The sequence below is a fragment of the Leptodactylus fuscus genome, chromosome 2 (assembly GCF_031893055.1).
Source record: "Leptodactylus fuscus isolate aLepFus1 chromosome 2, aLepFus1.hap2, whole genome shotgun sequence".
Lineage (NCBI taxonomy): Eukaryota > Metazoa > Chordata > Amphibia > Anura > Leptodactylidae > Leptodactylus > Leptodactylus fuscus.
In genome coordinates, this window is record NC_134266.1 from 84,448,211 (window position 1) to 84,474,088 (window position 25,878).

At 41.9% G+C, this 25,878-nt stretch overlaps 1 protein-coding gene across 2 annotated transcripts; it reads right to left on the reverse strand.

The window, feature by feature from the left end:
• Positions 1-1,642: 1,642 nt before the first annotated feature.
• AP4B1 (adaptor related protein complex 4 subunit beta 1) lies at positions 1,643-25,834 on the reverse strand. 2 transcript variants are annotated; one of them, XM_075264073.1, is made up of 11 exons: positions 25,760-25,834; positions 20,871-21,041; positions 17,856-18,080; positions 16,276-16,406; positions 13,465-13,612; positions 11,863-12,359; positions 9,692-9,775; positions 7,409-7,512; positions 7,129-7,336; positions 4,623-4,904; positions 1,643-3,084 (listed from the first exon to the last, which is right to left on the reverse strand). In XM_075264073.1, the coding sequence occupies exons 2-11, from the start codon at positions 20,981-20,983 to the stop codon at positions 2,645-2,647; spliced, it is 2,232 nt and encodes a 743-aa protein (XP_075120174.1). In that variant the 5' UTR covers positions 20,984-21,041; positions 25,760-25,834; the 3' UTR covers positions 1,643-2,644. The 2 variants fall into 2 exon arrangements, with proteins under 2 accessions (XP_075120174.1, XP_075120176.1); XM_075264075.1 differs by having other exon boundaries at positions 20,871-21,008; positions 25,760-25,799.
• Between the last annotated feature and the right edge of the window lie 44 nt (positions 25,835-25,878).

The following is a 25,878-nucleotide window of genomic DNA, read 5'->3' on the forward strand; positions in this document are numbered from 1 at the left end:
AAATAATTGGCATTAATCATAACCGATTAAGAGAGATTACATAACAATAGAAGATAGAAGCTCATGCAACACCAAAAGCACCCATCACTGCATCCACTACGGATAATAGATGATGTCACAGCTAATCTACTCTTCCTCCCTGCACACAGTGCACAAAGTATGTCTACAAATATTTCCCATACATTTCAATGAGTCAGCTCCAGCCGATTGTTGCTTATGGTCATCACTAATTGCTAACAGCACAGATGAAAACCTGTAACAAGATGGCGGCCCCCATAACAATGTCCATAAAATAGAATAGAAAAATCTGCAGTCAAGAAGAATTTTAAATAAAAAAAAGTGATATTTTGCACTGTATATCTGTTTTTAATAAATAAAAAACTGGCCATGCATGTGATATACTCAGTTTCACTTATTTTGTAAGGCCTTGAAGGATTGTTTTGTAGCTGCTGTCTGGCTTGGAGGGATCATACAATACATCATATGATTCCAGATATCTAGGAAGTGCTTAGTCCTCTAGTTTGGTGGGCTGTTCAGTGGATACAACTACTCATAGATTGTAAGCTCTTGCGAGCAGGGCCCTTACCCCTATAGTTTGATGTGTTAATTTCTTTGTCACATTGTAATGTCAAATACTGTCTGTTCATGTACCCTCGGATTCGTGCTGCTGAATATGTTGGGGCTATATAAAGTTATTACTATTATTATTACTGTGAAGTTTATAATCATGTAATGTATGAAAAACATTGTTATCCTTAAAAGCTGAATGCTAGATATACACTCACCGGCCACTTTATTAGGTACACCATGCTAGTAACGGGTTGGACCCCCTTTTGCCTTCAGAACTGCCTCAATTCTTCGTGGCATAGATTCAACAAGGTGCTGGAAGCATTCCTCAGAGATTTTGGTCCATATTGACATGATGGCATCACACAGTTGCCACAGATTTGTCGGCTGCACATCCATGATGCGAATCTCCCGTTCCACCACATCCCAAAGATGCTCTATTGGATTGAGATCTGGTGACTGTGGAGGCCATTGGAGTACAGTGAACTCATTGTCATGTTCAAGAAACCAGTCTGAAATGATTCCAGCTTTATGACATGGCGCATTATCCTGCTGAAAGTAGCCATCAGATGTTGGGTACATTGTGGTCATAAAGGGATGGACATGGTCAGCAACAATACTCAGGTAGGCTTTGGCGTTGCAACGATGCTCAATTGGTACCAAGGGGCCCAAAGAGTGCCAAGAAAATATTCCCCACACCATGACACCACCACCACCAGCCTGAACCGTTGATACAAGGCAGGATGGATCCATGCTTTCATGTTGTTGACGCCAAATTCTGACCCTACCATCCGAATGTCGCAGCAGAAATCGAGACTCACCAGACCAGGCAATGTTTTTCCAATCTTCAATTGTCCAATTTCGATGAGCTTGTGCAAATTGTAGCCTCAGTTTCCTGTTCTTAGCTGAAAGGAGTGGCACCCGGTGTGGTCTTCTGCTGCTGTAGCCCATCTGCCTCAAAGTTCGACGTACTGTGCATTCAGAGATGCTCTTCTGGCTACCTTGGTTGTAACGGGTGGCTATTTGAGTCACTGTTGCCTTTCTATCAGCTCGAACCAGTCTGGCCATTCTCCTCTGACCTCTGGCATCAACAACGCATTTCCGCCCACAGAACTGCCGCTCACTGGATGTTTTTTCTTTTTCGGACCATTCCCTGTAAACCCTAGAGATGGTTGTGCGTGAAAATCCCAGTAGATCAGCAGTTTCTGAAATACTCAGACCAGCCCTTCTGGCACCAACAACCATGCCACGTTCAAAGGCACTCAAATCACCTTTCTTCCCCATACTGATGCTCGGTTTGAACTGCAGGAGATTGTCTTGACCATGTCTACATGCCTAAATGCACTGAGTTGCCGCCATGTGATTGGCTGATTAGAAATTAAGTGTTAACGAGCAGTTGGACAGGTGTACCTAATAAAGTGGCCGGTGAGTGTAGTTGGCTTATACTTGAAAATTGTATAATGTTATATGATAAGATGGCACCTGCATCCACAACGGGTGCAAGAAAAACACTTGGCTTGCTGCCAGAAGACAGCTCTCCAATGTTACCACGCAGGACCGGGAGTAGCTGGCTATTTATGGAACTGCTTAATTGTTTTCTTTTTGATTGAGATGTACCATACCAATCAGGAATGAATATGAAAACTTACATTGTTGTTATATCACTTCCTTTCTCTTCTACTATTTAACCCCTGTGTTTTTAATAAAAAGTGCATCAGCTTAGCTGAGAGAAGAATGAATACCAACACAGAGTGGTGTGACTTCTTTAGCATCTGCACTCAGCCTAATTAATTAGGACGACGACAGTTACCTGGGATTATTGGTTAATTAGTCATAAACATGACTATGACCTTATCATTACTACTTTCACTGCTATGAAATAGGTCTGTAACAGCAATGGGTTTGTGATTAAGAAGGTTTGTTCACTAGTAAAGCATATACCATACTCATAGCTCTGTTCATTGTATTGCATATAATTGCACACACTGGAAATATTTGTAGGCATTTCATCATTCATAGAGAATAAGACAGGGCCACAATATAAATAGAACAATACACTATTCATATTGCTTATGATTCAGGTACTGGGTAAATTTCCGGCATTAGAGAGTTCCAGTACCGCACAAACTGCATGTTGTAGAAGTGAGCCAAAGTCATTAAGTGCAACCATGTTCTCCCGGTCCTGCTTCACTGTAGTTTTCAGGGTATATGAATCTGTACACAACATTAATTCAATAAGAAACACATTTTCCTTGGTGTCTTGTGCATATAAATAGGACTTCCATGGCTGTGTACCGGCTTTGCTTTTGGCAATGGTGTAAATGTTCAACACGTGAAGAGAAGACTGTAGGAGATCTGGTTCAACATCTTTTTTCCATTCAATATCCCAGCAATGATTTGCGGTTAGAGATAACCATTTGTTCTCAAACAGCTCTGGGGTCATTTCAATATCACTGACCAGTGTGACTGTATCAGGAGAATGCTGAGGCATTTCAGGATCCAAAGGCCTTTCAAAATCTGTTGTAAAATAAAAACTCATAAATACTAGAAAGGGCTTATTCACACTAATATTTATGAAATATAAAAAAAACAAAAAAACTTTGCAAGTCTTGAGTAGGTGATATCTTTTTTAGGCATTCAGTTCTGGAGTATTCTACTCCATAAACCACATTTAAAAAACCTCCTGTTGTAACCATGTAATTTTCAATATCTTCTCTGATGTCTTTATTTTTTGGATTGTAAACTTGAACTAAATTTAATAAATATTGAGAATATAAAAAAACCAAAACAAAAAAACCCCTCCCCCACTTAAAGGGGTTTTCCGGACATTTTTTTTATTTTTAAAGGTCTGTTAGTGCTATTTATGGGTTAAAAGCACACCCATACACTTTTAGCAGTGTTTTGAGTGATTTATCGGCTTCTGTAGGAGCTCATGGCATCTTCTGCACTTGTTTACAATGTTAGCTTCCTGCTATGAAGTTTCCTGTGTACCTACCATACTTCCTCCCTGCTCCCCCCCTCTTCTCTCACTCTGTTACATTCATCTCCCTAGCTAAGCTATCCCACCCACTAGTAGGGTTCAGCCCCCCCCCCACACACACACACACACACTTTATCTCCCTAGCTAATTTATCCGCCCACTACTAAGACCCACCATTGCATCATACTTACTCATCTTCTGCTCTGGGAGATGGGTCCCCCTTTCACCTTCACTGTGCAGAGGCTGGAGAGGCTGTGCGCAGACTGGAAGTACCTGTGAGGAGTGCCATCTCTACTGTGTATATCTCGCAAGCACCTCCAGACTGCGCATGGGCTTGAAGACAGGAAGAGGGAGGAGCTGTTTCCAGACAGGAAAACATGTAAGTATTGATGGGGTTGGGGGGAGAGTACTGGTGACATTCCGTTTCAGAAGCAGCGAAACTGAATGTCATCAAATTATCAAAAAGTGCCCCTGGGGCGGTCACATGACAGACCGTGGGATCTGGGTAATTGTACTTTTTTTTTTTAATACAAGTAAATTAGAAGTTAGGCGGGGGTTTAGTTTAATTCATTTTTATTTTATCCCGGAAAAACCCCTTTAAGTCCCAATTTTCAGTGTGAATCAGTTTCAGACTTTTTTATATGTACTGAAAAAAAACAAAATGCTTTATCTTGAAGAGTTTCCTTGCAGAAAAATAGTGCTAAAAGCCATGTTGGGTGGCCATACACTGATAAGCCTCAACGGTTACAAAATATAACCAAACCCAGATTCCACATAAACTCAAGTGGATGTTTGTGCAGTTTTAGGACTTCCAATGATTTCAAAAGAAACCATGTTTTTGGTATGGAAAATATACCAAGAATGAGTAGCAAGTTTTGTTCATCTGCGGCATGGTTTTTAAAAACCATATATGGAAATAAATCATGCCAATAATGTGACACTGTCCACAGAAGTGTAACAGAATTAGCCTCTACCGGGGTGTGTTAATGCCATTTTTTTGTGTTAAAACAAGGCAACATACGTCTACATGTTTAGATAATGGAAAAGCTATCTTGAAATAGGTAAAGACACTTACCTTCTACAAGAGATGTGGTTGCTAGGTTGTTCACAATGGGTAGCTCACATTTGCTTGAGTTGGCTGTAATTGACTGCCAAAGCTTTTTATCGTATAAAGGAGCCAATGTGTTAAAAACAGGTACCCAGCTATTAACCGGCTGTTCTGTCCCATCAACTAAGATTGCCAATGAGGAGTCAGACTTGGGACCGCTGAGTACATTCTTCACCTCATCAATTCCAGAGGATAAAAGTCTATAGTAGAAGAGACTTCGATCACGTACAGCCATGTTACTTTCTTCTTCTGTGAAGATATAGTCAATGCATTAATGGAACACTTGAAATTATATGACAATATTCTCTATGAACTATAAACTGGCTATAGAAATACTAGTAGAGGGAGCAAGGGGATACCCAAAGAGCATTATTGGGAATGTAGTACCAAACAATTAAAACCAGTTACTGATATACCGTATATTTGGTTTTCTAATCTGTGCTTATTTTCTGATTGTACATGGCTATGGTTGCCAGCCATCTTGCTTGAGTTGCTGAAAAGCATATTTCTGAATGCTTTTACCAGCAGGCGCACAGACCACAGCAACCTATAGACTGAAGATATTTAATGACTTCTATGTGAGAGTGTTCTAGGCATACATATTCTATGAACTGTGCAGAGGTGACTGCGCAAGGAGATAGCGTTCAGGGGATGTGAAATTACCTTTTAGGGTATGTTCACATGGAGTTTTTTGCAGGCGGATTTTGAGGTGGAATCCGCCTCAAAATCCGCCTGCAAAAACGTCTCCAATTCATTTCAATAGGAGTCACTCGCTTTTGTTTCCCACGAGAGATTTTTTCAGCTAGCGGGAGAAAGAAGCAGCATGCCCTTTCTTCCCGCGGATTCCGTGGCTGAGTCAGCTGCGGCGTCCGAGGTTCGACACTCAGTCTTGATTAGGTCCATTCATTTGGGCCTAATCAGGAGCGGGATGCCATGACAGGATGCTGATGCAATGCATTGGCATCCCGATGCAGCTACCTGCGTGGTAAAGTCACACAGCGGAAACCTTTTCTGTCGCATGAACTTACCCTTATTGTAATCTTACATGTGAAGGTAATGGGATGACTGCTACAAAATGAACAGGAAGTGTCAGTGTATTATAAGGCTCAGTGGATGGAGAAAAAAACGACTTCTAGTTTTGTTTTTAAAATACAGATAATGCACCAAAAAAAAAATAGAAAAAGGAACCACTAAAGATTCTAAAAAAAAAGTGTTTAACAGTAGGTAATTTTCTGATGACACACTCCCTTTACTAACAAGTCCCATAGGGTAACTTTTTTTTATTTTTTTATGGAGCAAAAACTAAAAGTGGATCTTACACAGCGCTATAAATCATTGTATTGTCCTTTTTGTGTAGCCATACATGGACTGCAGCATTACTGTCTATGGCTCACAGACCTCACACTGCACACTGTGGTCTAATACTCTTTATAATCTACATCAGGGGTAGGAAACCTTCGGCTCTCCAGCTGCTGTGAAACTACAACTCCCAACATGCTCCATTCACTTCCATGGAAGTTCCAAGAACAGCAGAGCAAGTATGCATGCTGGGAGTTGTAGCTTTGCAACAGCTGGAGAGCCGTACCCCTGATCTACACAGTGGTGTTCAGTGACACTGCTTGTCTACTTTATAAGTAACAAATTATTATCCACTCGGATTACACAAAAAATAAATTCCTTTTCACTGTTATTTGTTGTACTGCATGTACTTTGGCTATTATGTTAATTTCTTATGTAACTCATTACAAGCATAAATGATAGAAAACTATCAGGAATAAATATGAAGGCATGCAATATGTTAAAGGGAATTTCCAAGACTAATATACTGATGATTTTACCTATAAAGTCATCATTATCACATCGGTGAGAGTCCTATTCCTGGCACCTCCACTGATCAACTGCATAAAGAGACTGAAGCACCATTCAGATGTATGCTGAGGCCGCTTTATTACTTTCCAAGCACAGTGCCATACATTGTATAGAGGCTATGCTTAAAGGGAATCTCTCAGGGTGCTTTTGGACACCATACTACCCACAGGCCCTTATGGACCAGGACTTTAGTGTCCCAAATTACCCAGTAATAAAGCCATCCATGCCCGCAAGAAAAGTAAAACAACCTCCACTTCAGTGCGCATGCCCTGTAACTCTGGCACGTGCGACCCGTGGGTGCTTTAGTGTCCCAAATCAACCTGACAGGTTCCCTTTAATAAGGAACCACACTTGCTTGAATGGGATTAAGTTACAAGCAGACCATATGACAAAGTTGGTGTCACATGACCTGTGAATCAGGCTGCCAGTATGATAGGCCATCAATATTTCAATTTCAGAAAGCCACTTTAATATTTGTTTAGCTCATCAAAATGTTTTTTATGTAGCAAATAAAATGTGCCATCTACATGATTATATAATATCTGCAAGCCACAACAGAAGGTCTGGCCACAGCAATAAGAAATAGAGACATGTGAATAATTACCTATGCAATAATAAATCAGACGTCCCAGCATGTCCTGACACTCAGCTGGCCGAGAGAGGAAGAGTCGCACTAAAGCAGTGAGGAGCTCCATTTTCACCATTGGACAAATCTCCGTTTTAATATTATCAGCATATTCCTCTAAGATGTAAGGTGCGTTCGGAATAAGCTCTCCATGCATCCCAAGTAGCCATATCAATGCCTGCTTGCCCTAAGAAAGAGAAGGATTTGTTTACATTCTGTGGCGCAGTGTGTGGGCAAAGAAAAAGGTTTGATAAATCACCTCATTATCCTGGATATTCTCTTCACAACCAGGAAGCGCCTGGCATACTGAAGCCGTGCACTGTGGGCAGAGCCAGACAAGATCTCGAAATGTCTGAACAACAGCTGAAAACAACAACAAACACAGAACATTCACAAACTATAGTGTGAATTGTCTCCCAAGAAATAAGACGATCACATGTGACGGTCAAAAATAAGTTACTATTTATTTTTTTATCTTTTCTTTGCACGCTTGTATGTATTTCCTCTGGTTTTCCTTCCCAGTTCTAAGCTGACTGTGTTCCATTGTTTTTACCAATTTAAGCATTAGGGTACATTTTCTATGCAGCGTCCTTTTGTGGCAGTACTGCAGAATAACTGTATGGTGTATATATAGCTCGTGACACTTTCAGGAGAATAAGGTTGCGGTGTACCTATCATATGCACCATGCAGTTATGATGAAATGGGCACTATATGGACCTAAGTACTGGGACAGCAGCTTTTTATGACATACCATTCCAAATCGATAGGCATTAATATGGAGTTGGCCATATGGAGTGAAACAGCTTTCCCTCTTCTCTAGATGACTTCCTACAAGTGGTCTGTCACTTTGTGGCTCAGTGGGTGAGGTTTCTAAACACACTTTTCACTTGATTGTGGAATATCTTTGAGGTAGAGCTGGACCATTAATCATCTTAATTTGATTAATTTGCCAAGAGTGCCTCCAACAATCTTGCTTTTTAATAGAATCATCTAATTTAATTTACTTGACATACCGCTGTATGGCAGTTGCCAGGCTTTAAACATGGCACTCACATCAGGAGCTGCTATCAGAGCGGGTGCCATAGCCACGGGGTCTCTTTTGTTTCTCACAGCAGAGAAAAGAAGGCAGTGCCTACCATCAGAAATATCTCTGATCATAGGCACTTAACCCCTCAGGTGCCGTGATCAGATGTGACCGCAGCCCCTGAGGATTTCCTTGCTCTCACTCGTCACCCCTCCCTCAAACTTTGAACGGCTCATATGGTTGCTGTGCCTGCCATAGTATATAGCTATTGTGGCCTGCCTGTAGCAGGCTCCCATAGTTATACAAGAATTTTATCATAGGCTGCAATCTAATGGTAGTATTGTACTTCCCCCTTCTGCCTATAAAAGGAAATAAAAATAAAAGACGCGTTAACTGTCTCTGTGTCACAAAATGGAAGAATGGCTAGAAGATAAACTGATTTATCTGATCATTGGGCACCAGACCGTAAATTCCACCAGGGATCAGGATGTCGTGGTGGCGAACCTATGGCACAAGCAGGAGGTGGCACTTAGAGCTCTCTCAGTGGGCATGTGCGCAGTCACCTCAGCCAGGCTCCTAGACTGCTTCTTTGAGGTATGTGTGCAAATGCCTTCCCACCTTCGGTGGGAAAATTTCGACATATGGCATGATCATAACACTGCAGTTATGAGTACTAGATTCCTGGAAACTGGTATGTGAATTAAGGATTTATTGCGACTGACATATATGGAGTTGGGGAGGAATTTGAAGATGAGGAAATAATACACTGACTCTTTGGTATGGTTCTGACTTCCTCTTGTACAACCCTTGCAAGAGGGCTTTCAAAAACAGAAGTGTTACTTTATTTTACTCTATTAACAAAATGCTAAGTAATTGAACAAAACAGAAACATAAATCAAATCAATCTGTGGAGGATTCCTAGAAGTGATGATACGGCCCCACAGACAAAAAAAAAATAATCTATTAACACAGTACTGTACGTCTTCTGAACCCATCACTATACTTGGAACAAACATATATTCTTTCCGAGATCTCTTTAGGTTAATAATTACATTTTTACTAAGGGCTCGTTCACATCTGCGTTGTGGTGTCCGTACTGCAGGTTTCCGTTTCCTGCCTAAAACAGAGGCAGGAGACGGAAACCTGCAGGAGTCTCTCTCACCCATTCATTTGAATGGGTGAGAGAGATGTCCGGCCGTGAGTGTTTTGCGCTCTCCGCCGCGAAATCGGGTTTTATAATCCGGACACAGAGTCGGACATGCAGTACTCTGTGTCCGGATAAAAAAATCCGGTTTCGCGGCGGAGAGCATAAAACGCTCACCGCCGCTCACGGCCGGACCCGGTCTGTGCTTTCCGTCTTCTGGCATGCAGAAGACGGAAAGCACAGAACGGAAAGAAGAACGCAGGTGTGAACCTAGCGTAACTTGACAATGAAATCTATGCTTTACTGGGCACATAGGTTAAATGTTTAAAATGGTTTCCTTTACATATTTACATACAACAAGGGAAAAGCTTACCTGAAGTGATATGTTCTTGTTTGTACTCCAGCAACCCAGCTAAGATTTTCACACATTTCTCACTGTAAGTTCTTGCAATGCGACCTAAAAATAATCACATCAATATTTTAACAGAATCCTTTGTACATACTAACAGCAATCCCTGTGAAATTCAAGATTTCCATGGATAACCCTTTAGCGCACACAGTGATCTCCAGTATCCACTGCCCTGCGCTAATGGAGTTCTTTATAACTTTATGCTTTCTGTGCAGCAAAAGCAAAGTATAACAATTCTTATATTACAAACATCAATTTTTCTGATTTATGGAAAGACTAGCAAGGGACACAATTATGTGAAGCCTTGCTCAGTGCAGGTAGATACAAGAGTGTCAAAACCATCCAACATCAAAATACCAAAGACACATTAGTTGTTAATCCTTCAAAAACATAAAGCTTTGTAGTCATGAAATCTGAAGTCACTATGCAACCTGTTAGTTTTAGCATAGCAGTACTAAAAGAGATGGCTGACACAGTATAGCAGCAGCTGCTATCTGTGTGTGTTTTCCAGCACCCTCTTTGCCCCCCTCCCTTCTCCATAAGCTAATATATATCAGCTTGATAACTGGAGCAGGAAAAATATTTCTTACATAAAGATATATAACAAAGATTCTTATATTCACATGCAATATTCATTTCTGAAATTTTTTTTTTATCATTGACAGTAAGCTTTAATTCTGATTTCCATAACTATAAAGATGAACGTGCATAAACAATTTAACATATGATTTACTTACAAGTAAAAATACCATAGTACACACTTTGTACACTAAATATAAATAAAAGACAGACAACTATAGATGATTCGACTCCGTACAAGTATTTCAACTAGTTCCAGACTGTCCGTTGACTATATGTGTCCAGATGGTCCCTTCCTAACCCTGTAAGGATCTACCTGGAATCGTGCAGCGGTAACATGGCGATGCCAGATGTTTCTTCAGGAGAAATGGTAATAAATCACCCCTGCCTTTCTGAACACTGTGTGCACAGCTATAGGAGTTACCATGATGCGGCTCCCATGTGACACAGTGGTCACAAGACCGCTATATGCAGGGAACTGTGCGAGGTGCTGGGTCCTATGGAACTGAGATCAGCTGTACGGTATTCTGTAGGAGGCTGCATTCCTCCTGTAACTGGGGCTAATGTATCAGCACCAGTTACAAGCAAAATCAGCAATGAAAAAAATAAAAAATTAAAATGCCCTCCAAAAGTCTTTTTTGACAATATAAGGGAGCACAATTTGTAAAAAATAAAATAAAGAAAGCCTTTACTACGTGCACGGCACAGTTTCTAGCCCCTGGTGACACAACAGTATGTGTCACTTTCATAAAAAGGACCGTTAAGGCTAGTTCACACAGGCAAAGTGGTCAGGATTTTGACATGGAGTCCATGTCAAAATCCTGCCGCCTCCCATTGAAATCAATGGGAGCGGCTCATTTCCTTTTTCCATGAGCGGTTTGTTCCCACTCACAGAAAAAAAGAAGCCAACTGCCTTTTCTTCAGATGGATTCCGCAGCTCATTCAGCTGTGGCATCCGCCTCGAGACACCACCCTTCGGACTAGGCCCATTCATTTGGGCCTAATCCGGAGCGGCAGCCGCGACGGAATATGTTCATGTAGAATTCCGTGTGAACTAGCCCTAAAACAGAGAAAAATGTATTTATTCATTTATTAAGTAGTTATTAAATTTAGTAGACATTCGTGCTATAAAAATAAATAAATGAACACTTCTCCTCTTATTCCGATATTAAAATAAAGGAAAAAAAATGGAAAAAACAAAAATGAAGCCCTACTTATCACTGGAAAAAGCCATAAAAATTATTTGAATAACCCAAAGAAAGAAAAATGTATTAGCCCTAAAAACTTCACGTACAAAAAGAAAAAAAAATTAACCATGCCCAGTCTTGAACTAGAGAAAATTGCCTAGTCCTTAAATGGTTAAAGAATACCTAGTGAATATTACAGAAAACTTTTAGCATAACATGATGGCACTTAATGTTAATAAAAAACAAACAAACTATACAATATATGAGTTATTTGTAATACCTGTTTTTGTAGTGTACTTTTAATACAATTTATGAACTATAACATTCATGGAGTAAATAACTAGATATTTGCCTTCCTGGTATGATTACCTATTGCAAAAACCGCAGTGTGGGCCAGCTGTATTGATACATCTGTGCAGCAGACACGAAGTTCTTCCAATATGCTGTGTACATTTTCATCGTTGACCAGTTCACACAAGATGTCTATCTTCTGGTTTTTGATGTAATGAGGATCATTGTAAGAACAGAAAAACTTTTTGTAATGATTGCTAAAATGCCCTGGCACACTACGGAGGATCTCTCTAACATGACACAATGCTGCAAAGCACATCTCTGGACTCTCAGAAGTACAGGCTGCAAGCAGCGGACCTTTCAAACGGACAAGGACATCTGACTGTACGTGAGGAAACTCTTTTGCTAAAACCAAAAAGAGTTTGGTGGCTCCCATGACTACACTAATGTGAGTACTCTTCAGATAGTTGTCCAGGATGTTAAGTATATCAAATATCTCCTCTTCACTCCGCGGCTTGTAGCGTAGAAGAAATGTTAAAACTTCGCTTTGTCCCCAGTGATCCAAATCAGCCATCCTAAACAAATTGTGAAAATGAGTTTTACAATAAATGGGAAGCGCATTGTTGTTCAGCTTGTTACTTATTTTATACAATAGGTTATACCAAGTCTCTAGGCCCCTTCTTACCAAAGCTCAATTGCCTCTATATATGTGATAATATAGGTTAATGGATTATAATTAGAGATGAACGAATATACTCGATTGAATACCTCCTTCGCATAGCTCCCAGCGCCAGGGAAGGTGGGAGGGGAGTAAAAATCTGAAGCGCCGGAAGTGTTTTTGCAACGGGAGCAATGCAATGGAGGTATTTGATCGAGTATATTCGCTCATCTCTATTCATAATCAATCTGCCTTTGGTGTATTCTAATACACGTTGTGATCGTCTATACACAGCAGCCAAGGATGAAAAGGTAGCAATACTTTTCAAAATTACTAAAAAATTTCCACGAGACTTATTAGCAATTTGTGTAGAAGTACAATTAATAACCTCATATTAGTTCAGCCTAGCCTAAATTTCAAAGGTTTTGACCAAAGTTAGAAGGAGTACTATGTCTCATGAGGGAGAAACGCTAAGAATGATGGGTAAGGAATATGCAAATAAGACCTTGGAGGAAATGAGGAACTTGCTCCCTATGGATTAATCCATGGGTTGTCAAAAAACCTAATTGCATAATCTGGGAATAATAGCCAAGCCAGAATATCTCCTCTAAAAGAAAGATTGTCTCATCCACAGACTGCTGTTTTGAGGTTATTGTCTCTCATCAGAGCAGGATACTGTCTGGCTGTGTGAGAGGTAATGTCTTATTAGGGAGAGACAGTACAGGGACTTATTACACCATGCATGTCCACCAAAGGATTCTGGGTAAGGGATATATATCTATATAAATAAGACCTCCTATGGTCCCATTAAAGTCACTTATGATTAACTTCATTCACACCATCTATGTTCTATTTCAGACCTGACTGGCAGTAACGGTAGTAAGAATTAAAACATCTATCAGCATCACTGAAAAAGAGTTTGGTGGCTCCCAAGACCACCCTAATGTGAGTACTCTTCAGATAGGTGTGCAGTGTGTTATGTATATTAAATATCTTCTCTTCATTCCATGTAAAATATATACCTGTTCAACAGATGATGAGCAATGGGTTTGTTGATAACAACTCCACCTTCTCCTCTTAAAATTTCTTCTAGTGCCCGTAAACAATTCACTAACACAATAGGGTCGGGGTCTCGCAAAAGACTGTACAACTCATTGACAAGAGCTCCATCTACAAAAAAAAATAAAAAATAAGGTCAGCACTGTAGAGAATACACACGTTCAGAGCTTATTGGTCAGTTTTCTTAAGCATGCGCTTTCCATGATGGTCTTACCTCTAATTTTGTATATGTTTCGCACAGTTGCCATCCCCCTCCCTGACTCATACTTTACTAAATTACAGTCTATTCTATCCAAATTTATATGGGAGGGTAAGAGGTCCAGGGTTCGATTTAAAGTGATGACGCGGCCTTGGTCCCATGGGGGTGCGGGTGTCCCGGATGTTAAGAAATATTATATGGCGTCTATCCTTGATCAACTTAAGGTTGGATGGGATGAGACTTCTAAATGGCGTTGGGCCGAAATTGAGGAAAGCCTACTGGACGCCCCGCTTATGAGTATTTTATGTCCTAAAGATTTGAGCCCTCCCACCACTCCCCTTCCCTTGCTGAGTATTAAGGCCTCCGTGTCTGCTTGGCGTTACTTTTTGTCGTACACCTCCAGGGAAGACCTGGTTCCATTGTGGAAGTTACCCCTATTATATTTGACCTCTTTTTTCCCTCAACTGCGACTCCGTGGGTGAGTCTCTAGGGGCCTCTATAAAGTGGCCCATCTATATTCTGATGGCGGGTTTAAGTCGTTCTCTATGCTACAGGATGAGTTCCATCTCCCTAAAACGGACTTCTTTAAATATTTACAGTTGCGTAATTTTTTTCAATCCTATGAGCCCTCTAGACTGACCTTTCCCAGACTGGCTTTGAAGCTTTGGAATAGGTCCTCGCCTGTTAGAGGTGGGTTGTCTGCGTTTTATGACTTTTTCTCTGTTCCCCCGGAGCGGGTCAAGCCTCTTCACCTGCTCCGTTGGGAAACGGACCTTGCCAGAACCATTCCTCTGTCGGACTGGTATGCTGCAGCCGGGTTTGTTAAACGTGTCTCTAGGGGGGCGTCTCATTGGGAAACGGCCTTGAAAATAATGCTGCGGTGGTACAGGACCCCAACCCAATTGGCGCACATTGATTCTTCCTGTTCAAGACTCTGCTGGCGGGGATGCGGCCAAGTAGGTTCCTTCTTGCATTTGTGGTGGGATTGCCCTCCGATTCGAGCCTTCTGGACGGCGGTATTTCACTTCATGTCCACCATAGCTGGTTTTGATATAAGTCCTTCTCCTGGTCTTGCCCTATGCTTTTTGGATGCTGGTAGTTTTCCCTCGGAGATGCAGGTCGTTCTGGGGCAGATTGTGCTAGCAGCTCGGGCCATGATCGCTCGTCAGTGGAAGTCTGCTCTCTGCTTAACCGTAACTGAATTACTCCACCATGTGGATTTAGCATGCACTTTGGAACGTATGTTGGCCAATAAAAATCATACTTACGCCAAATTTCGAGCCCAATGGTCCCTTTGGATCTTGTATAGGGAGTCTAGTAAGGTAGCTCTTTCTCTTCGGCCTCAGGCTGACCCTGTGGGGACACCTTAGATCATTATCTATTTACTGTGCCGTTATCCCAGGTGGCTTCATTTTCTTTTTTTTTTGCTGTATCCTGTGTTTCTTCAGTATTGTGCCCAGGTATGATGTTTCTGTTATTGTTTGGTTTTCTTGTTCTCTTGTGTTTCTATCTTGTCTATCTTATTCTTTCTTTTCCCTATTCCTTTCATGTGCCTCTCTGGCTATGTTCCCTTCTTAACTCTCTTTCCGAGCTTCTGCCTTTCTTCGTTTTGCTTTGTGGTTCTTTTCCTCTTTTTGTCCTCTCGTAGAATTGGTGTTTTAGTAGCGTTTGTGTATTTGGCCCTTTGGTCTTTGTTTATTTGGTTATTTTTGTGACACCCCTGCACTTAGGTTGCAATCCGAAGTTCCAACCTTGTAATTTTCGTTCTACTGATTGGACCTCTGTTGGTTTTTCTTATGTTTGTAACTGTTTTTCTTTTTACATTGTAAAATTTCTCTTTGTTTTCTCTTTTCAATAAAAATCATATTTAAAGTTGAGCATGCGCTTTCCCTCTCCTTTTATAAAGGTTCACCTTTAGCTTGTGTAATGTGGCACATGTTTGGCACATAAAAGGCCTGTGCACCAAAGAAAACTGGCGTAAATTTATTATAGATATGTTTTTTCATTTGGCAACTACCAATTCTATTTGGCCCCTAAAATTTTCGGTATAGGATCCAATGGCTACTAGGTAATTTTATTAGTTTGGAGCACAGTATAATTGAATGGAGAAAGATTGAATTTGATGGTTCTGTGTCTTTTCAACCTAAGTAATTATATAACATGCTAATACTTACAAACTGATCCTTTGAGAGAATCTCTCCAATGATTTTACTATGACTTTAGAATAATTATCCAGTCTCACAGAAAATAAGCTAATATTTTATTCACACGACTCAGCCATGTGTATAATGGATACTTGAGGGATCTGCCTTCACTGACTTACTCTCCTCAATGGGTGGACAGTTGGATGGATCATGGTTAGAACAAGGTGAGGAAGTCGCTTGTGTAAATAGGCTCTACAGGGATACTATCATACACGACACTGTCCCTTCTAGACAAGTTACACTTCTCCTTTCAGGGATGTTTCATACACACAAAATATGCAGAGTGCAGTCAGATAAGGTGACAGTACATTACAGTTAAGAACTAGTAATAAATGAATTGACAGTCATGTACATGTATCTTTTTCCCTTACCAATTTCCACATCTGATCCTTGTCTGTGCATTTTAGCACATCCCAGCACTGCCACTCTCCTTACGTAGGATGCTTTGTCTCGCAACCCATTCTGCACAGGCTGTTGTATGTACTCCTGGATCCCTGGCATTCTGAAAGAAGGCAAATAAACATTATGTCAAAAAGAGAAGTCACAAAATATAAAAATAAAAACTTTTTGTGTTGTGTTGTAGTTTAAAGGGGTTGTCCCATCACAAGGATCCTATCTATACTGCTTGTTAATGTGGATTTAAGACTTTTCCTAAATACACTGCATCAGCAAAACTGCTTTGTTTGTCCACTATCTTAATTTATTCACTTCATTGTTGACACTGTGTTTCATTTGAGCCCTTGGGATTATCTGCTCAAATGTCAAGTGACCTAGCTGCCTGCTCTCAGGGGGGAGGGAGAGGGGGCTAAGTGCACGGGAGCGAGCCTGTGTCTGTAGCTGTTCCTGTGTCTACACCACACATGTGACCTAGCTTCCTGCTCTCAGATAAAGGAGGGGGGAAATGAGTGCTGCTTTCTTATATAAAACAGTCTAAATCCTAGTGGGCTAAAGGACCTGGTCCCTCTGCTCCCTAGGATTTAGCTTTCTTATATAGAGCAGGCGAAAAGCTAGTGGGCAGAAGGACCTGGTCCTTTAGCCCACTAAGATTTAGCCGACTCTATATAGAACAAGCTAAATCCAAGTGTTATAGGACCTTTGATGACATCACAGGCCATTCAGTCGTCCCATAGGATCACGCTATGTGGTGGGTGGAGCTACACACTAATTTGGGGGTGGAGCTAAACTGGAGGTAGTCGGACAGTGTGGCTTTGCATATGAAACCCCGCCCACCAATTGATGTCGAAAACCAGGAAGAAAGAAGTCTTTGCAGCAGCAAAGACTGGTGAGCAAGGGACATGGGAATACCCCTTTAACTGCAACCTTTTAAGGTGGTGTACTCGGTAAAGTATACCCTGGGGAATCTGCATTCAATGTGGGCACTTATATTTGGGCTTCAGTAACAAGTATAAGCGAACAGTCATTTACTTTCTGCTATTGAAGCAGATAATGTGATGTCCCTTAGATGCCTCATGAATGCCTGTGCCTTAATGCAAAAGCAATATAGAATACATTAATGCTTCTCAAACGTTTCTTTATTTAAGGGATTCATACACTTTTTACTACTACCGTGCTAATGCCAGGAGTATTTTTGGACTTATAAGAGATGTTCCACATCTTCTTTATTTTAAAATTACATTTTTCTAAATTATAATTCTCAAATTCAAATGTATTTATTTATATATTGCTGCCATAGCACCTCAATTAAAGAGCAACTGCCCCATAATGTGACAACATTACAACATAACATAAGGTCTTGGTCAAGTCCAGTAAGGTGTAGCAGTTATGTCACATGATAGCTATCACTCTACTAAAATTGTGAAAAGAAATAGCCACCGCACAGTGGCAGTGCAATGTACAGCTCAGTTGGACCCTGTACAGAATAAAACTCTTACTTGCATGTCTTTCGGTGGAAATAATTATTAAACTGATTAAATCTCCAAAAATCACTGACCTGAGGTTGCACATACTCCGCAGAGCCAATCCTCGCACCATGGGGTTGGGGTCTGAGCAGTCCTTACAAAGAGTATTGATTGTTAATAGAGCCAAATCTGGTTTCTGAGGGGCATATGTGCACATATACAAGTAAACCAGTTTCTTTTGCACAATATCTACAGTAGCACTGGCTTTGACCATCTCCATAAAGACACTGGATACATCTACTCCATGAGTCATGTGCCTTGAAAAAAAAATATCATGTGGTTTTATGTCAGTACACAGCTATAAGACTTCTAATCTAGTGAACATACAAATTATGTCTGTGCTACAGTAGGTCTCCTAAATTAGGGGAGTATGTTAAATTTTTAATTTTTAATTTAATTTTTAATTTCCCTCCGTAGATACTCACTGTTACAAAAACTGCAAAACTACCATTAAGTTATCCCTGATCTGATTGGCATCCTAATATTTTTTGCCATTGAAACCCAGAGAATTCAAATAGGTAAAATATATTTTCCATAATTCAAATGATTTCCCTCATTAAGATTGCTCACATTAAGGGAAATTTAAGGGAAATATAACATATTTGTACCGGACAACATTTACCTTGGACAATATCAATCCCTAAGCTCAAGTGCGCCAGCATTATAACTATCTACATATTTATACCACTGGTCAATAGAGAAGTCACAACACGGAGACACTCTGGGCCATCTTAACACAATAGTGGGCCAGCCCAGTGCAAAGGTTTCATATGTGAGCTCGAGCCACTGCTTAGGCATACACCCAAGATTCACTTCACACAGTGACGTAAATGTGGCTGTGCGCACCATGGCCACATTAATATCCATAAATTTCTAGAAAGTCCTTTTGGACCATCCAAAACTAATAGAGCTCTCTTTGTATAACACAATGACAATGCATGCTTAGTTGTCCCTCCCCCTTCCCGATAATACCCTTAAGTGCCCACACAGAATATTGCTCCCATACTATATTTATGATGCCCTATTAGTAGCCCCCATGCAAACTAATGTCCCTTACAGTGTAACAGCCTCTAAGTGGACCACACATAGAATAATGCCTTCACAGAAATTCTACACAGGGTATAATGGTTATTATCCTCCACAAAGTATAATGCTGCCTTTATGGACTCCACACAGAAGTCATACCGCTAACTAACTACGGCTACCAACTGAGTTATCTTGTCTCTTGCTTCGAGTTGCAATGACATCATTGTATTCAGCTTGCCTTTGTCAATCCACAGACATCAGGTGGAGTAGGCATGTGACAATCCTCTGCTCCACTATTTTAATTAACTCTCTAATTAACATGTGGACACAGTTGACACTGGGACATGTTGTCCATGTTGGTTTCTGGACAAAGAAGTTGCACTACATCACCTACTGGAAACTGTGATAATCTATGACATTTTCCATTTATTTTAGCTGACATAAAGCATCCCCCACCCCAAATGAGGCCGTTGTATGTATTAGGAAAGAGTTCATATCAACCATCCCTGTATTTCGCATTGGTGATTGCCAGATGGCTTCAGTGAATCTGCATGCACAGCAACCTGTCAATCAATATGAGGGGGGCTCTGCAGTTGTTTAGTCATTTTTGGAAATGCAATTCCACACAAACATTTATAAAATGTAAAGTTTGATAATGTATTAGAGACCAGTCTGCCTTGGCTGGAGTCATAGAGAGGAATTTATCAAACTTCAGGATATAGTTTTGTTTGCCTATTTTCATGACTTCTACATAAGACTCCAAAGACATAATTGATAGGGAACTTTGATTGTGAGCTCTATGTGGGACAGTGTTTGACAATGTCTGAAAAAACGCTGCCAAATATGTTGACACTATACAAATAAGGGCCCCAGTTTCTGCTTTCAGGTTTCTGTCTTCTGCCCAAGAAACTGGACAGGAGACGGAAACTGGCAGTCACTTTTCAAACCCATTCATTTGAATGGGTTTGCAAAGCGCCCGCCTGTGAGTGCTTAGTGCCCTTCCTATCCGCTACTGTGCTCCCAACTTGTTCTATTGCAAGTTAATTTGTAACTTTTTGTTGCTGTTGCAGTCTAAGGCTGGACTCACATCAGCGTTGGAGTTGTCTTAGGAGACTCTGATTAAAAAAATGATCGGAGAGGAAAGTCCTTTTCTCTCCGCTGATTTCAGTATAAAGCCACTGGAAACCCAACGGACCCTATTAAAGCCTATGAGGTATTCAGCTAGCAGGATCTCTGTGGTTCGGGTCCCCATGCAGACCCAAAGGACAAAGACCCAAATGCCAGTGTGAACCTATTGCCAACGGGAAAATGGCTTCCAGGATGAAGCAATCTGTAACAGATTATATCTGCCTAGAAAGAAGAGTTGAGCACTGACAATGTGGGTGACTCTGTCTAAATGTTTGGTAGGAATGGCAGATTGAGAACTAAGGATTAAGGGGTCCCCTCTAATTTTAAGGGGTATTCACTTTATTTACTTTAGCACCCTTAGTAAGGAGTCAAAAAATTAGATACTTTAGGTATTCCTTTATCCCTTCTAACAAATCAACACTTAGGCCTGGTTCACATCTGCATTTGGTATTCCTTTCAGGGAATTCGCATGGGAACCCCCCAAACGGAATACGCATTGACAAGCGCTGAGCTTATGAAAGACTCAGACCCAATAGACTATAATGGAGGCCGTGTGTTTTCCGCGCAGTGTCCGCATGATTCATGCGGAGAGTAGTTCATAAAGTACTTTCCTCTCTGCATGTTCTGTGCGGACCCCACGCCAAAAACACATGGACCTCATTATAGTCTTTTGGGTCTGTGTGCTTTCATAAGCTCACCACTTGTCAATGCGTTTGGTATTCCGTTCGGGGGTGCCTATGCGGACTCCCTGAATGGAATACCGAACGCAGATGTGAATCAGGCCTTAAGCTGATAAAAAATTTTTAAAAATTCAGTCCTAACATAATGTATTGTAATACAATGCTGTATAGTCATCCCAGGTCACCAGTCACAGTCAGTGGTGTGTTTCTTACCGAATCACTTTGTGGATGACATTCCTATATCTCAATCTGTCTCCTTGAATGTGAGGATTAGAGAGTGCCTTCTTCAGTTCCTTCACAGCATCTTCAGACCCCAGGTATGGCATTGTAGACACAGTCTTTGTCCTAAATCTAAGGCAGGGTAAAACATGCAATTTCTTAAAACTGAAAAATAAAAACAATAAGTATTTAGCTATCAATAGTAAGACATAAAAGACCCTTTAATAAAGATAATGTAATGGTTTTTGAGATAACATGAATATTCACTTTTCACTAGACATCTCAAAACGCTAGTACAACGAGCCAGTAATTAACCCATCAACTATCCTAGACCATCAAGAAAGTATAAGGTATTATCCAGCCAGAAAAATAGAAAACTGCCAAGGATACAAAAATATTTAAAATAAAAAAATAAAAATCATGCCCTCATCGCCAATCCTCTTTTGCGATGTTTAATGTGCCCCCTGCCAGTTTGTACACTCTGTTGATATGGACATGTGACTAGTTGTGACGGGTCACCACTGTAATCAGTGATTAAAGAGGACCTTTCATCAGATGGGGCACAGGCAGTTCTATATACTGCTGGAAAGCTGACAGTGCGCTGAATTCAGCGCACTGTCAGCTTTCCCGATCTGTGCGCCGGGTAAAGTGCTATCGGTCCCGGTACCGTAGCGCTTTACAGTCAGAAGGGCGTTTCTGACAGTTAGCCAGGGACGCCCCTCTGCCCAGCAGCGCCTATCACGCTGTACAGTGTGAGCGGGGTAGAACGCCCCCTCCCTTTCCTGATAATACTCGTCTATGGACGAGCACTGTGAGCAGAGGGAGTTCCTCCCCGCTCCACAGCACAGCGCGATAGGCGCTGCTGGGCAGAAGGGCGTCCCTGGCTAACTGTCAGAAACGCCCTTCTGACTGTAAAGCGCTACGGTACCGGGACTGATAGCACTTTACCCGGGGCACAGATCGGGAAAGCCAACAGTGCGCTGAATTCAGCGCACTGTCAGCTTTCCAGCAGTATATAGAACTGTCTGTGCCCAATCTGATGAAAGGTCCTCTTTAACTGAAATGGCTTTAGGCAGGAGCAGAGATCAGTAGGGAATTTCAGACAACCCTTTAACTCTTCCACTATCCAAGAACAACAGAGAAACTAACTTTCTCTTCTCCATTACATTAAATCACCAAAAAAAGCATACATTAACTATTTTACTACCCTAGGCTAACTGGGAAGCATGCATTATGCCATCCGCTATTACCGTGTTTCCCCGATAGTAAGACATACCCCGAAAGTAAGACATAGTGGGACTTTCGGGGTAAAAAGAATGTAAGACACTGTCTTACTTTCGGGGGGTGTTACTACTGTATCGGGGAAACACGGGGCTCCGCTGTGCTGTGAGAGCCGGGGGGAACTCCCCGGAGAGGGAGGGGGCGTTCCCCCCGGCTCTCACAGCACAGCGCTGTGAAGAAGGACTTTGCCAGCGGCCGCTTAACCCCCAGCGTGCCAGCTGCTTCTATTCATTTCAATGGCACGCTTCCATTGAAATGAATGGAAGCGCTCGGCACGCGAGGAGTTAAAGGGATTCTTCCATTAAAAGAAGTTCTTTCCTTTGACCACGTCGGAATAGCCTTAAAAAAGGCTATTCGTCTCCTACCTGTTGCCATAGCCAGCACCGCCTTCTTCCTCAGCTGCGTCCGCCCCGTCTGTGTCCCCGTCGGACCTCATGGATGACGCATGCGCAGTCAGCTCTAACAGGCTCTCGCAGCCAGAGCCGACTGCGCATGCGTCATCCATGAGGCCCAAAGAAGAGACAGACGGGGCGGACGCAGCTGAGGAAGAAGGCGGCGCTGGCTATGGCAACAGGTAGGAGACGAATAGCCTTTTTTAAGGCTATTCCGACGTGGTCAAAGGAAAGAACTTCTTTTAATGGTAAAATCCATTGAAGAAGTTACAATTGAAGTTAGAGATGAACGAATACTATTTGAATAGCACGCTCCCATTGCAATGTATGGAAGCGGCACGCAGACTTTGCCAGCGGCCGCCACTTAACTCCTCGCGTGCCGCCTCTTCAATCCATATGATTGATGATGATGATGGGGGGGGAGGGTGGTTGGTTTTCCCAATATAAGACATACCCTGAAAGTAAGACATAGTGGGACTTTTGGGGGTAAAAAAAATGTAAGACACTGTCTTACTTTCGGGGAAACACGGTACAGGCCATCATGAAAACAGACATTGTACTCTCCACCCTCTAAAAGCCACAAGTGCCTAGTATCCTCAATCGCCAAGAAAGCTCGCATTTAAAGGGATTCTACCATTAAAATAATTTTCTCTTGCTAACACATAGGAACAGCCTTAAAGGGGTTGTCCCATAACAAGGATCCTATCTATACTGCTAGTTTATGTGGATTTAAGACTTTTCCTAAATACATTGCTTTATCAAAACTGCTTTGTTTGGCCGCTATTTTAATTTATTCACTTCACTGTTTACACTTAGTTTCTATGGCCACTGGGCTTATCTGCTCATTTCCCAAGTGACATAGCTTCCTGCTCTCAAGGGGGGAGGGAGGGGCTGGGAGCAGCTTATGTCTGACAAGTAATGGAGCTCCTCAGATAGGGGAGGGGGGAGGTGAGAGCTCCGGGATTACTGTGCTGTCTATCTTCAGCTCTTACACTTATCAGCCGATATAATTGAATTTGGCTGATAAGGGCTGAGATAGGGAGTCCGTTATCTCTGTATGTAATGCAAGCTGACTCAAATCCAGCTCTGCTACATCAGCTTCATACTGTGGTAATACAATTACAACCAATCCCTTATTACTAACTGCAAACATAGCAGATAGCAGAGCAAGTGAAACCCCGCCCACCAATGTGCCCAGAAAACCAGGAAGTGAAAAGAGCACAGACCCTGCAGGTTGGTGAACAAGCGTTATGGGAATACCCCTTTAAGAAAGGCTATTTGTCTCCTACCTTTAGATATCTTCTCCGTGCCGCCGTTCCATAGAAATAACGGTTTTCGCCGGTATGCAAATGAGTTCTCTCGCAGCACTGGGGGCGTCCCCAATGCTGCGAGAGAACTCTCCAGCGCCGCCTCCATCTTATTCAGGAACGGGCTCTTCACGCATCTTCTTCCGGTGATGGCTTCAAACTTCTAGTCCTTGGGCCTAGGGCAAAGCCAACTGCATATGTCTGCCGGCCACAAGAAAATGGCCGCTTACACAGTATTGTAAGCGGCCATTTACTTGTGGCCGGCAGGCATGTGCAGTCGGCTCTGCCTGAGGCCTAAAAGTTTGATCCCCAACTCCGGAAGAAGACATGTGATATGGCTGGTTCCTGAAGAAGATGGAGGTGGCGCTAGAGAGTTCTCTCGCAGCATTGGGGATGCCCCCAGTGCTGTTTGAGCGCTGGGGTCTGCCCCCAGTGCTGCGATGAGAACTCATTTGCATACCGGTGAAAACAGGGATTCCTACGGAACAGCGGCGCAGAGAACACATCTAAAGGTAGGAGACGAATAGCCTTTCTTAAGGCTATTCCTAGGTGTTAGCCAAAAATTTTCAATTTTAATTGTAGAATCTCTTTAAGGCTGGGGCCCCACATTGCGGAAATGCATTTTTTTTTCTGCAGATTTTGCTGCGTTTTTTGTGCCAAAATGAGAAGTAGGTTGAGCAGAAAGTAGAATTATAAATGATTCCTATCCTATATATTTCCCATTCCTTTTGTAGCCATTCCTAGTTTGGGCTCAAAAAAAACACAAAAAAAATCTGCAACAAAAAAAGCAGCTTTTCTGCAATGTTGGGCCTTAGCCCAAAGGGGTTTTCCGGACAAAAAATATTTTCTCAAAAAAGGTCTGTCTGATTAATAAGAGCACCAGAATACCTTTAGAAGCATTTTTAGTTATTTCTTGGGTTCTCTGTGAGCTTTTGGCTTCTTCTGTATTTGTTTACATGGCTCTACTCCAGTGTTTACTTACAACTACCATGGTGCATTGTGCTTTATAATAATTGCATATCGTCCAAGAGTCAAATAATGCTCCTTCCTTCTGTGCCCAACCAGAAGTTTATATGCAGATACAGTGACATTAAGTATGTTATCCTGGGTTCAACAGTGTCATACGTCTGGGCATAAACTGCAATTTGAGAACAAAGAAGGGCGCAGATTAAGTACCGCTTTTGGAAAACAGATTTAGATATTTGTTATCCGGAAGGCATGTCATGTTTTCTGAGCCCCTAAGGTGCCTGCAGTATGAAGCAGACTGTTAGCTAGCCCGTAATAGTACAGCATTGAGCCTTTAGCCCTAGGTGGCCACGCCATACTATTACAGTGCTGGTCACCTAGGGAACAAAGGGAGTCTATCATCAGGGAGAAGCATATTAAACCAGCAACACAGCCAAATAGGTCAGGTTCACTTTCCCCTGTGAAAATTCACCAGGCCCTGTGTCCTAATGTTTGCTCTGGCATATTAGAGCAGTGTGGGGTGTAGCAATGGCGGCGCCCCGGGGCTTCAGCTGGCTTATTTGCATTTTGTAGAATAAATGAATATTTGGTATGGATTTGGTAAAGAGTGTTCCATTGAGGTGAGCCTGACCTATCTGTGCTGCTGACAGACTCCCTGTAACCACACTCTGATATTATCATGTCTATAGGGAACAAGTATGGCTGGACATAGATTTCACTGAGCACACCAGTACTTCTATCAGCCCTCCTGCTCTAGGTTCTCATTTCTGGGTGACTTCTCTTTCCAAGATAACAAGTAACATCGCCATAGTGTACGAGCTGTCAATTCAAGAGTTAACACTTCTTGGCGGGAAGACCAGAGCAAACAGCTCCGCCTCGTTTCTCAAAGAAAACAAAAAATACGGAATTGCTTTGAAATAGATAGGACGGTCCTTACCGAGGATGGCCGAGCTACGGGCACAGACATCGCACTTCCGGGATGGTAAGACAGAAGCAGCAGAGCACTGTAAACATGGATTCGGAGCGGAATAGCGCATGCGTGAGGTGTGCAGTGAG

Coding starts and splice junctions, on each gene's coding strand:
- AP4B1 (XM_075264073.1), bottom strand. CDS start 20,983: ATGCCATACCTGGGGTCTGAAGATGCTGTGAAGGAACTGAAGAAGGCA. Junction 16,407..17,855: donor CGGAGTATGTGCAACCTCAG/GTCAGTGATTTT, acceptor GCCTTCTTTCAG/AATGCCAGGGATCCAGGAGT. Junction 9,776..11,862: donor CACTGCGGTTTTTGCAATAG/GTAATCATACCA, acceptor GATTATTTTTAG/GTCGCATTGCAAGAACTTAC.